This window comes from Elephantulus edwardii, unplaced genomic scaffold (assembly GCF_000299155.1).
Source record: "Elephantulus edwardii isolate Elephantulus edwardi_28Jun2011 unplaced genomic scaffold, EleEdw1.0 scaffold00321, whole genome shotgun sequence".
In the NCBI taxonomy this organism is placed as follows: domain Eukaryota; kingdom Metazoa; phylum Chordata; class Mammalia; order Macroscelidea; family Macroscelididae; genus Elephantulus; species Elephantulus edwardii.
The window spans coordinates 655700-669382 of NW_006400071.1; the positions used below are offsets into that span (position 1 = coordinate 655700).

General features: G+C 45.7%; 1 protein-coding gene across 1 annotated transcript in view; it reads right to left on the minus strand.

Annotated features, from left to right (window-relative positions):
• Window positions 1-13683, minus strand: part of LARGE (like-glycosyltransferase) — a 663150-nt gene that overhangs the window by 484871 nt on the left and 164596 nt on the right. Inside the window, exon 3 of the mRNA XM_006901347.1 lies at window positions 3527-3609. Coding sequence (XP_006901409.1) covers window positions 3527-3609 — 83 coding nt within the window. The remainder of the gene's footprint in view (window positions 1-3526; window positions 3610-13683) is intronic.

Sequence of the window (13683 nt, forward strand, 5' to 3'; positions counted from 1 at the left end):
ACATTCGGATGGCAGGGAAGAAGAACAAACTGGGGAGGAGGGTGGAGAGAATGGTGTGGCAATGAAGGAGTGAAAGCCCAGAATCCCTGTGAATGTTCATTGAAACTAATAAAATTTAATAATAATAAAAAAAAATCACTCATAGCAAAATGTAATACACATAGGAACTTTAGTCTGAAAATGACTTGCTAGGAAACTCATTCAGTATAAATGGGAAATAGGATTAAAAGTAGACTGGACATAGGGAGCTCTGGGGGCCTACTGGCAAGAAGCTGTACTGCAATCCCAGAGGTACGTGGTTCGAATCCACCAGAGGCTCTGCTGGAGAAGGAAGGGCAATCTCCTCCTGTACCAAGCAGACCCAATTTGATACACACACAAAATAATAATAAAATAAAAAAATTCAAAAGAAGTAGACTGGACAATAATGGTTAGATGGTTGAATAGATTATCCTGGGGTTATTCATTGATGATGTCCTGTAGAGTCACTTGTTAAACAAATAAATACATATTGTGTATATAAAACATGTCAAATAGGTTGCTTTGATACTGGAAATTAAAGACAAATAAGCCAGGGTTTCCCAATGTCCTTAAATTCAACTTACTTCCACTGACTCAGAACTGACTCGTAGCGGATCCTCTGGCGGGTTTTCTGAGGCTGTAAATCACATGAGAGGGGACGGCTCATCTTTCTGCCTCAGAGAAGCTGGTAGACTTGAACTGCCAGAGAGGTGCCACCTTCGCAAGTCTCTATCCAAGGGACACCAAAACAGCCTCCTGGGTTCTCTGAGAGTCCACATTCTACTCAGGGAGATGCATCACACAATCCAGAACTAAACCAGCTGTCATCAATTCTAACTCAGCATGAAACACTGGAGTCCAAAGAAAGACTGCGGTCTTTTCAAAGTAAGAGTGCCAGGTCCTTCTTTCGAGCTACCACTTTCTCAGTTAGCCGGACGTTTAACTGCACCACCCAAGGACTCCAGATAAACACAACATCACTTAACACACATGGACTAGATAGACACACGTAGAACTGTGTGTTCAGAAATGGGAATCTCCAACCAGAGCGAGCGTTACAGGTTTCCCAGAAGAAACCATACTTGTGCTAAGTTTAGAAGAAAAGAGAGAACTTGCCAGTGTGTGGATGGGAGGAGGAGAAAGCGGGAGGCCAGGGTAGAGGCCACACCACCATGCAAAGCAAGGCGGAACACACCATGGACAGAGTGGTGGTGCCTTGAGCAGCTCAGAGCTGAAATACAAAGGTCATAGGGGAGGGGAGGGCACAGTGCAGAGAGGGAGGCCAGGCCTCACATGGTCTGTCTGCCTTAGTGATGAGGTCCTACTCTCTCCTCAAGATAAGAAGTCACCAAAAGGTGTCACTAAATGAGAACTGGCGATCTGCCATTGGTAAAGATGGAATTGAAGGGGAACAAAGGGGAAGTTGTGGGGAGACAAGTGCAGGTGGGTGAGCATGCAGACTTCAACTAGGGGATGGAAAAGAGGAAAAAAATGAAAATCTAACATGCTTAAGAGAGAGAACCAGAGGCCACAGGTAACATAAGGAAAGAGAGAGATGGGGGAAAAAGAAAAATCTTTGGTTTATTGCAGAGTTGGTAGGAGGGAGGTCTTCGGTATCCACTGCGTTTACCATTTCTGTTTTTACCATTCTCTGTTTGCATGAAGGTAGAGAACTTTACAAAGAGTGCTGTTAAGCTAAATTGTGGCAGCCATCATGACTGTCCCAGCTTCTGAGAACCTTCTGGAGCATGATTTGGTCATCCAATACATTTCCACACTACTGGACGCAACTGAGGACAAACTGCAACTCCATCCTTGAAGAGGATGTCACAGCAGGAATCAAGGGCTTTGGCCACCACAGAGACTCAATTCTGGGTATCAGCTGAGTATCCAAAACTAGTGAGGGGACAAGAAAAGTCCCACAAGGCAGTGGAAGCAAATACAGAAGCCTAAGGTGGCGAAGAGATGACCTGATAGATGCTATAACTTCTAAGTGGAAAAGAAGCTATGCTTTGTATGAGGGGTTCCAAAGGTATTTTTATTATTGTTAGGTGCCGTCGAGTACTGATTTTGAATCATGCATGTTCCCTTGTTCTGTTTGACTAACAGCTTCTTGGTCTAGGTGTAGATTTCATATGGGCATAATTAAATGTTCTGGGATTCCCATTCTTCTCAATGTTAGCCACAGATTGTTATGATCAACACAGTCAAATGTCTTTACACAGTCAATAGAGGACAAGCAGACATTCTTCTGATAGTCTCTGCTTTCTGCAAGGATTCATTTGACATCAGTAAAACCCATAGCATTGGATTAGGGCTATTTCCATCTAAAGCTTGAAAATTTTTCATCCAATATAAAGCAGGGATTCTAATGGCCAGGAATATCCAGAGATGAGCTGTTGTTATTGTTGTTTTATATCAACTATGACTCAAAGCAACCCTATAAATAATGGCTCTCAACCTGGCCCTGTCCTGAGCCAACCTCAATGTCTCTGACACACTTGACCCCTTTGCCATTGTCACAGTGTCAATCCATCTTATCCAGGGTCTTCCTCTCTGACACTGACCCTCCACTCTTCCAAGCATGAAGTCTTTCTCCAAGAACTGGTCCTTCCTGGAAACATGCCCAAAGTTTGTGAGACAGAGTTTCAAAATCCCTGGCCTACAAGGAGAAAATTGTCTTCACTCTCTCCTAGATAAGTCTATTTGTTCTCGTGGCAGTACATGGTATATTCAATACCACAGCACTACAACCCAAAGACACTGATTTTTCTTCTATCATCTTTATTCACTGTCCAGATCTCAGATGCACAGCAAGCAATTGAGAAGACCATGGCCTAAATCAGATTCACCTTGGTCTTGAAACTGATACTGTTGTTTTTAAGCACTCTGGAGAGAACCTTGACAACAGATTGTCCCAATACAATTCATCTTTTGCTTTCTTGATTGCTGGTGCCAAAGGAGTTGATTGTGGATTTGAGCGAGGTGATATCACTAACAACCTCAAACCTTTCTTCATCTATCATGATAATGACTATTAGCCCAGTGGTGAAGATCTTTGTTTTCTTGATATTGAAATGTAATCCTTACGGAAGGCTGTGCCATAGTCAAATAAACCCGTCAACAGGGACATGTAAGCAGAGAGGTAACTCTTACAAGGTGAAGGGGCCACTAGCCCCTATTGTCCTATCTTGGACACTACAGAAATGAAAAAAATACTGCCACACAGGGGACGCAGATTAGAAAACTCAAGTATTCAGATTGGGCTGTCCTTGAAGGTCTTGCAGTTGGACCTACAATTCGGAATATTACAAGACAGCCCATAATCACGGCTGTTAAATATTACCATACTAATCTCCCCAGAGTTTCAGATCAAAGTTACACTTTCAAGGCAGCTTAAAGACAAGCAAAAAACCCCCTTGTCACTCTTCTTTAACCCTCCCTCAAGGAACTATGAAGGTGGCCAGAACCATGCACCAGCCTGCAGAGTATGAAACTCACTTACCTATGGAACAAGACGGACTTGACCAAGGTGACGACATCACGGCTGGCGTTGTACCCGGCACAGACAATAGCAACGTGGATGGTCTGGGAAGACAAGGAGACAAGACGGGGGAGGGGGAGAGTGGTTAGCCAGATGGAAGAAGGCCTTCCCTGTGTGTCATTCCTGCGCCCCCTCCCAACACACACACAAGAAAAATTGCCCTTCTTTCTTCTTGGGACCATTAGGAAACGAAGGCCGCCGTCTGCAGCTGTGGAAAATAACTTGAGACAGTTTTATTAAGGCCTTTTTAATCGGTTTATGGAGCTATCATCATTTGGAAACCATTAAGGCTCTTTTCAATTACATTTTGAGGACGAGAGAAATGGTGATTGGCTCAAATAAGCAAACAGTGCATCCTTTGCCCCCAAGCTGGAAGACAATGACAACTGGAAACATGCAAGAACATGGGCGTATGTCCCAGGTGATAGACTGACAAGCAGCGCCCCCACCCGGGGAAGGAAGGGAGGCAGCTCTGTGACACAGGTTCACGAGCTCTCTCAGGTTACATTCCATCCTACAACAAGGGATGGAAATCTGTGATCCCAACTGGGGCATCATGAAAAGACGGGGAGAGCAAGAAGCTGCACTGCAATCCCAGAGGCGCACGGTTCAAATCCACCAGACGCTCTGCCGGGGAAGGAGGGACAATGTCCTCCTGTACCAGTCAGATCTGATTTGATGGTACACACACACACACACAAATAATAAAATAAAAATAATTTTCTTTTTAAAAAAAAGAAAAGACGGGGAGACTGTCAGGGTAGGGGATAACCTTGGCCGAGTGCTTGAGCTCCAGACATGAATCTTGGCTTTGGCCTTTGGCGCAGGGTGACCCTGGGTAGGCTGCAGTGTGAGCTGGGACATAAGGGCTTAGACACACATCATGCAGGACAACTGCCTGAATTAGGTGAGTTAGCCAAGTGCCAAAGCTGGTACAGTGCTCGACACATTGCATTCCAATGACTGCAAAACCTGCAATGACAGCAAAACCCGCCAAGGGCCCAGCTTCACGAACTGGGTGACTTGGGGTGCCATGAATGAACTACAGGTGTCAAAGTCACTCAGCTCTTTAAACCCTCAATACTAACCAGGCTGGGTGAGGGTAGCTACAGCTCAGGTTTGCCCTGTTCCATTAGAAATATCATTCCCTATGCAGATGGTCCCATGAGACATCTTACATTATGAAAGGTCCCTGGGTGGTGCAAATGGACTTTAGTTGAATAGTAACTTAGAGGATATCACCAATCATCAATACACTTGGCACCGGTGTTGTTAAGTGCCATCGAGTCATAGACGACTCATAGAGACCCTATGAACAAAAGACCTGAACACTTGGATAACTTTCATCGTTTCTCCAAGTTCATAGAGTTTCCAGAGGCAAGCTGTTTCAGAAGTGGATGCCGCTCCTGCTTCCAAGCTTGTTTAAATCGGGGAGCTCCACCAAATACTGTCCACCTGAGGTAACCATTATCACATTTGACACATCAGTGTCACAGTGTTTAGTATCACGGTAACCACGAGTTACCTCTGTACTTGGCACCAGCAGTCAGGGAATCAGGAGACATACTGCACTGGGAAAGTCTGCAGTCAGGAACTTCTCCAAATTACTGATAAGCAACAACATTAGTTAGAGGACTAACATGCACTTGACTCAGACTGCGAGCTTTTCAGTAACTTGCTATGCTGTTGAGAGCTCGACGATGAGTAACAATGACAGAAGAACTGATGTCTTTGAACTGTGGTGCTGGAGAAGAGCACTGAATATCCCACACACTGTCAAAAGAACAGCGATGTCTCGGAGAAGGTGCAGCCACAGTGCTCCTTGGAGGCAAGGATGGCAAATCTTTGTCTCAAAATACTTTGGGCATGTTTCTAGGAAAGGTTATTGCTTGGAGAAGGACGTCATGCTTTCAAAGGTTGGAGGGACAGCGAAAGAGAGGTGGACGGACACAGTGACTGCGGCAATGGGCTCAAGAGTGTGAGAGATGGTGAGGCTGGCACAGGACAGGACAGGGTTTAGATCTGTTATTCATAGGGTCGCTATGAGTCATACTCCACTCGATGGCACCTAACAACAAAAACCACCAGCACCGTGAGGTGAATGTTTCCAGTGACTTTGGAAGAAAAGCCTGGCTATTTGCTTCTGTAGCAATTCAAAACTCACTATTGTCAAGTCAATCCTGACTTACGAGCATCCCTAGGACAGGGGAGAAATGCCTCATAGGTTTTCCAAGACGGTAAATTATTACAGAGCTGACGCCCGCACCTTTCTCCCACGAAGTAGCTGGTAAATTCGAACCCAAAGGTTATCAGCAAGAGAGAATTAGAGAGCAGTTCTACTTTCACATGCAGAGTCCCCTGGAGTTGGAATCGATTCAACAGCATGAGGTCAGACTTTATCAACGTGGGCTGGGACCTTGCAGAGTCACTGAGGTCCACTTGGTACAGAAGCTGCTGCATCTCACTCTATGCATCTCTGAGTACACAGAGGTCATGTCCGTCCAGTTCATCCCTTCTACGGAAACACAGCCTGCCTTGAATCAAAACCCTCCCACTCCTTCTCCGGTCTTGTTCTGTGCAGGTGGTACAGAAGAACAAGCACATTTCCACCAGCAGCCAATATTTCAAACAGCAGGACAACACATGGCAGAAGCCTGTCCTTGCTCAGCTCTCCACAGTCCTCCCACCACACGCCTCCTGGATTCCCATTATCCTGTTCATGTTTCATTTTGGATCCCTCGTCACTACTCCGTCCTGGCTTTCATGACAACAGTCCCTGGTTTCTGAGTCTTCTTCACTCTTCTCATACCTGTCATCACCATGGCAAATCGCAAGGAGGACCGCCATCCTGAAACCTTACAGAGAGCTGAGTCAGGACCAACTTGACGGCACTGGGTTTGGAATTGAGGTGGGTACTCTGTTAAGGAGTCCCGAGGGTGGAGAGGTTAAAGAATTTACCTGGCAGCCCCAAGACTGGTGGTTCAAACCCACCAGCTGCTTCATGGTAGTTAGGTCAGCCAATCAGCTTTTGTAATGACTTGCTGTCTTGGAAAATCTGCTTTGTGATACAGGGTACATGGAATTGACACAAGGATAACAGGTTTCATGTTTTTTTGGTTTGTTTTTGTTGTTGTTTTTCTTTTGAGGGAGGAGATCTGTTATGTGTAAAATCAAACGAAAACTCCACTCATGGCTGTGGAGTCAGAATCGATTCGTAGCGACCCTCCAGTGGGTTTTCAGAGGCCGTAAAAGGCACAGGAGGAGAAAGCCCTGTTTTCTCTCGAGGAGAAGCTGGTGAATCCGAGCTGCCTGTCTTTCTGTCGGCAGCACAATTCCTTTCCCATTAAGCGAGCAAAGACATCACTAAACTTGGAGATACAGTGAGAATCACTAAAATGACATAGAGACATGAGGCAAGCCCACGGGCCTGGAAAAACGGGGCTGTCAGACTCGCTCAGTACAAGGTTCCTGCAAACCTTCAATATGCTGAGTTTTGTTTTGTTTTTAAAGGAAAATAAACAGTATCTGAAGAATGGATTAAAACCAGGTGCAATAAAAGGAGGGGTGCCTACACTACCTTTTCTTGGATGAACTGGCGTGTATCTTAGTTTCTCCACTGGTAAAAGGAAGAGACCATCACTTCTCTTTGGGTAAGAGCCTCCAAAGGCTCAGGATGAAAGATCGTAATGCACCCGCACCTGCCACTGTTTTAATCACGAAGGAAATAAAGAGAACGCTGGCAAAGGGGAGACAGAGCCCGGGATGGTATGGCGAAGGGTGCAAACATGCTGAACCAGGCTCTCCTGAAGCACAAATATTTAAACACGCGGACCCAGAGATAATAAACTTTGTCTTGGCTTCAGGGCTCAGGGACTTTTTCAAATGGGCCCATTAAATGTAAGCACAGGCGTGCACATTCTCAAACATTTTACATAATTTTCCAATCTCTTTCGTTTCATCCACTACACCTGCCACGATGAATAAATTCATCATCCGCAGCCCTGTCAGCAGGGCTCTGCCTTCCGAGGAAAGCAGAAAATGGGAGTGTGGCGACTGCATTCTTGGAGGTTTAGGTGAACCACAATTTGGTGGGGACAGTCTTTGGAGGATGACATCATGCTGGGAAAAGAGGTAGTTGTCGTAGCTGTTTGCCACTGAATCCGAAGTGATCCACAGCTGAGCCTCCAGTAGATTTTCAGAGGCAGTTAGTTAATTACCCAAAAGATTGCCCATCCTCCTGTGGAGAAGCTGGTCGAGTCAAACCTCGTGTCTTTGGGATTTCAGTGCAACTTCTTACCACTAGGCTATCAGAGCTCCCTGGGAAAGGGAAAGGGTCAGTGAAGGAAAGAAAGACCTTCAATGAGACAGGATGAAATAATAATGGGTTTGAGCATGGCAGATTGTGATGATAGCAAAGGATAAGGCAGGCTTTCAATTCGTTGTCTACAATCATTTGTGACACATCTGAGAGATGGACAATGAATAAAGGTGACAGAAGAATGGATGCCTTTGAGCTCTGGTATTAGAGAAGAATACTAACAATCTCATGAACCAAAAGAACAGGCATGTGTCTTGGAGAAGATACAGCCAGAGTGTTCCTTGGAGGCAAAGGTGATCAAGCTTCATCTCACTAACTTTGGACATACTGCTCAAGAGTCTATCCTCGGAGAGGGACATCTCGCTTGGCAAGGTGAAGGGTTGGCAAAGAGAGGAAGACTGCCCACCAGGTGGACTGACACTGTCACTGTGGCAATGGGCTTGAATGTGTCAGAGGTTGTGAGGATGGCCCAGGATAGGAGAGGGTACAGCTCTGTTATTCATGACATGACTATGTGTTGTACTCAACTCAATGGCACCCTACAAAAACAACAGAAGTAAGCAACAGGAATGGGAAGAAGGTGGAGTGACAGTCATCAAACAGAAATGAATATTCCTTAAAAGCACAGAGTCACCAAAATGGTCTTGTCATAAAAACTCTTCAGGGTTTTAGGGCTAAGGAGTCAGTCTATGTTTTCAAGGTTTCTAGTATGGCGGACTAAAGATGGCCTTAACAATTAGGATAGGCTTCCACTGCAATCTGAGATCTGACGATTCGATGCTAGGGCTTCTGATCTAAGCTTCTTCTCAACACCTTACCATTTTAAGTGTAATGCTTGCCTATATATGGGACAAATCCTGGCAGAAACGTTCACCTTTGATGCTAAGAGAGCAGTCTTTACATTTTGACAAGACAGAAAAGGACCATAATATGAATATGTTTAGTAAACAAAGATTTTTACCACTGGGCCTATCGGCAGCATCATAATGGAATGGATGGTGAAGAAATTGAGATTTTTCACCCTTTTGGTTTGCTTGGCTCCACAGTCAACACTCTTGGCACCAACAGCCAGGAAATTAAAACACGTATTGCGATGGGAAAACCTGTGGTTAGAAACCTCTCTAAAGTGCTGAAGTGCGATGATGCCAGTCTGGAGATGAAGGTGCATCTGATACAGGCCGTGGTCTTTGCAATCACTTGTTATGCATCAGAGAACTGGACAATGACTAGGAATGACAGAACGAGAATCGATGCCTTTGAGCTGTGGTGTTGGAGAAGAGTGTTGAATATACAATGGACTGCTAAGAAAACGAACAGCTTTATCCTGGAGAGGGTGAAACCAGGCTGTTCCTTGGAGGCAAAGATTCTGAAGCTTCGTCTGACATACTTAGGACATGCTGCAAGGGAAGGACCAGTCCTTGGAGAGAGACATCATGCTTGGGAGAGGGGAGGGACAGCGTAGGAGAGGAAGACCCTCAATGAGATGGATTTATTCAGTGACTGGGGTAATGGGGGTAGGTGTGTTGGAGATGGTGAGATTGGCACAGGATAGGGTGGAGTTTAGGGCTGTTGAACATAGGGTAGCTATGAGTCACAGGCGACTCGATGGCACACAACAACAACAACATACTGCATCAGGTGCTGTGTTGGAGTGTGGAGAAAATAAAAGTAAATCAGACAGTCCTTGTCTCCTGGAGTCCAATGAAGCAGCAGAAAGACCGCTATCTGGACCACTCCTTCAGAGAAGAAGAAGGTAATCTGATGTTCCTGCATCTCCAAGCACCCAGAATCAACCAGGCAGAGCGGAGCCGGGGGAGCTACCAGCAACCTGCAGAAAGAGACAATGCAAGGGGAGATGCCACGAGGGGGAACCTCGTCAAGGACGTGACCAAGCAACTGCCACCTCCTGGCCTCACCTCCAGGGGCAGCACAGATGTCTCCCTCTGTACTGGCCAGCATCCATGAGCATCTGAAAAAGAACGATCTTAGTGTTCTAAAATTGTAAGAGAGAAAAAATGTCTACTGTCTTTGGAGATGCAGGGAAAACATAAACCTTATCCCCAAAATAAAATGAGACGCCAAATGAAGGGAAAAGAGGCAAGCTGTGGCTCTGATAGTAGTCCCTGACACCCCAGCAGCACCTGCTTCTCACAGCGATCCCATGAGCAGGACCCAGGAGGACAGCCACATCCAGTGCTCTCTTTGGGACTTTCTGAGTTAGGGTGCGACTTCGTACCGCATCTCCTATCTGGGTGACTGCAGGAATGAGAAGAGATGGGTTCGACTTTGATTCTGGGCAGCAGGAGCAAACTAGTGTATTAAGGGAAGGCAAGACCACTCAGCAAGGGCTCCAAGGCTCCCAGAAAACACACAGCAATGAATGGGTGTCAGCGCAAGGCTGCCTTTAATGGGAAAAGATAAGATTGGAAAGCCTGAGTTGGAGTCTCAGTTCCTGACCTGGCACAGTTACTTAGTATCTGTGAGACTTGCTATTCTCTTCTTACAATGGATATGAAAAAAGGCACAACTGAGTTGGAAACATTGCGTGAGTACCAGAAGGAGTATCTAATAAGTTGGGGCTCATTAATATTTGGATTCAATGTGTGGTACAAGCAGTAAACGCAATTAGCTGCTAACCAAAAGGTATTTGGTATCCAGGTAAAAGGTAGCTGGTGTCCAACTAGAGGTGCCTCAGGAGAAAGTCCTGGCAATTCTGATTAAGGAAGTCTGTCGTGGAGGGCTGAGAATTACCTGCTCGCAAGGGATGCTTCCACTGCTGGTTCAGGGACCACACTTTGAGAACTGCGGCTCTGTACAAAGCTGGAGAAGAGTGTCTACAGTAGAGACTCAGTGTGTCAGCTGGGACTCTCCTGAGAGTGTACGAGGGGCATTTTAGAGATTTAAAGAATGTATCTCCAATCCCTCTCAAGTGGAGAGCACCACTTGGCTCCACTTGTCTAAAACAAGTAACACGCAGCATCCTTCCTCTCAGCTTCCCTCACATCTCTCCAGGCCACGGGATTGACAAATCTTCCTGGAGTTACAGGAAAAAAGGCAAAGAGGAGAGAGAATGTGGGAATGCAGACTGCCATGGTGTAAAACAAAGCCCTCAAAAGCAGGAGAATAGTAGAAGACCGGTGCTGGCGAGCAGGAGACTGGTCCAGGAGAGTGGGAGAGACTGGTCCAGGACAGTGGGAGTGACTGGTCCAGGACAGTGGGAGAGACTGGTCCAGAACAGTGGGAGAGACTGGTCCAGGAGAGTAGAAGACTGGTCCTTGCTTTGCCTCCTGCCCACCCATCGAGTGCCCTCCCTACCCTCTCTGGTCCTGTGTGTTATAGACTGAATTGCATCTCTCCTAAAATCTGTTTCAACTTGATTAGAATGTGGTTCCCACTGTTATGCAATCTGCAATCTGACGTAATTATCCCGTGTGTTGTACATCCCAATCTCTTATGTTTGTGAAGCAGGTTTAGTGGGAATTATGTTAATGCAGGACACTCGGTTAACCACTCTAAAACTAGAAGTTTATCATTTTTGTATAGAGTTTTCCTAGAACCAGAGGTTTCCTGAATGTGGAAGAGACTGAGATACAGCTTGGTAATGAAATTTGCCCATTGTCACATGGGCAGAAGACGACCCTGGATGAGATGGATTGATACAGTGTTGTTGTTGTTGTGTTGTTAGGTGCCATCAAATCATAGCGACCTTATGAACGAAAGACCTGAACACTTGTATAGTTTTCATATAGTCTCTCCACATTCATAGAGTTTCCGGAGGCAAGCTATTTCGGAAGTGGATGCCGCTCCTGCTTCCAAGCTTGTTTTAATCGGGAAGCTCCACCAAACACTGTCCACCATGGGTAACCATTTGACACATCAGTGTCACAGTGTTTAGCATCACATCAACCACAATTACCCCCGTACAGCAAAAGGACAGACAAGTACTATACCACTTAGAAGAATGTTTGACCAAAAACAATTAAAACCAGACCTGAGGGCTGCAGGTTAAAATCACCCACCTTTGGCTTGGTAACATCACTTTCTATCTACTAGGCCAACAAAGCTCAGTAACTGGGGAAATAGAGGTAGGGGTATCGGAGTCAGTGAGAATGGCTCAGGACACAGTAGGCTTCAGACTTATTGTACATTGGGTTGCTATGAGTCACAGGCAACTTGACAGCACATAACAACAACAGTAACAGGTGCTCTGGTGCCCTAATGGTAAGAAGCTGCATTGCAATCCCAAAGCCAGGAAGGTAAGACCCAGAAGTTGCTCCATGGGAAAAGGAAGGGCAATCTCTTCTCCTGGGATTTAGTGCCTCTGAAAATCCCTGGGAGGGTCAGCTTGACTGGGTTCCAACTCAACAGCCCTTAAAGACATCATGGGGGAGGACTACATCTGCAGGATAAGGTTTCATCTTCTGTCAACTTCTTCTGAGACGAAGAAGAGATGAAACAAGCTAACATCAAGAAAGAAGAGCCAGGATTTGAGTACATCCCTCAGACCCAGAGTCCCTGTGCTGGGTCCTCAACACTGGGGGAGACTGAAGCAAAGATGCATGGAGATGAAGGAACACATGTGCCACAGATGCTGGAGGTCAGAACCTTCTCAACATAAAGAAAGCATTCTCGTAGAGCTGCTTCCCTGACTTCTCACATCTATCCTCCTAAACGGGCAGAGAAAACATTTGTGTCTGTTAAAAATATCTGCTCTTATTACTTCCATGGCAGCAGCCCTAGAGAACTGAGTCATTCACAGACTGCTCCAAAACTAGAAGTTTATAATTTCTGTATAGAGTTTTCCTAGAAACAGAGGTTTCCTGAAGGTGGAAGGGACTGCGATACAACTTGGTTAAGAAATTTGCCCATTGTCCCATGATTTGGCTACTGGAAGTGAGAGGCTCAATTCCTGTTGTTAAACTCACAGCGTCCTGCTCCAACAGAAACCATACTTAGGGATTTAAAAAGGTATATGGTTCCAAGCCTACAGCTGCTCCTCAGGAGAGAGACAGGTAATCTCTTCCCATGTGTGACATATTGTTGTTGTTATGCGCTATCGAGTTGCTTGCAACTCATAGTGACTGTGTGCAATAGATCTGAACCCTGCCCTATCATGATCTAGACCCACTGACTCCAACACACCTAATCCCATTGCCCCAGATATCATGTCAGTTCATCACATTTAGGGTCTTCCTCTCCTGCACTTGTCCTACCACCCTTCCAAGCATGATGTCCTTCTCCAAGGACTGGTCCCTCCTGGCTATGTGCCCAAAGTATGTGAGATAGAGCTTCAAAATTCTAGCCTCTAAGGAGAAACCTGGCTTCACCTCTCCAAGACAGACCTATGTGCTCCCCTGGCTGTTCACAGTATGTTCAATATTCTTCTCCAGCACCACAATTCAAAGGCATCATTCTTCTTCTGTCATCCTTAGTCACTGTCCAACTCCTGATGCATAGCAAGTAACTACAAAGACCATGGCATGGATCAGGCACACCTTAACCTCTAGACTGACATCATTGCTCTTCAGCACTTTGGAAAGGTCCCCGACAGCAGACTTCCCCAATGCAATTCATCTTCTGATTTCCCGACTGCTGGTGTCAAAAAGAGTGTTGACTGTGGAGCTGAGCAAGCTAAAATTGTTAACAATCTCAATTTCTTCTTCCTTCATGGTGGTGCCAGTTGGTCCAGTGGTGAGAATCTTTGTCTTCTTGATGTTAAGCTTAAATCCATATTGAAGGCTATTGTCCTTGACCTTCTGCAGCAAATACCTGAGGTCCTCCTCAGTTTCAGCAAGCCAGA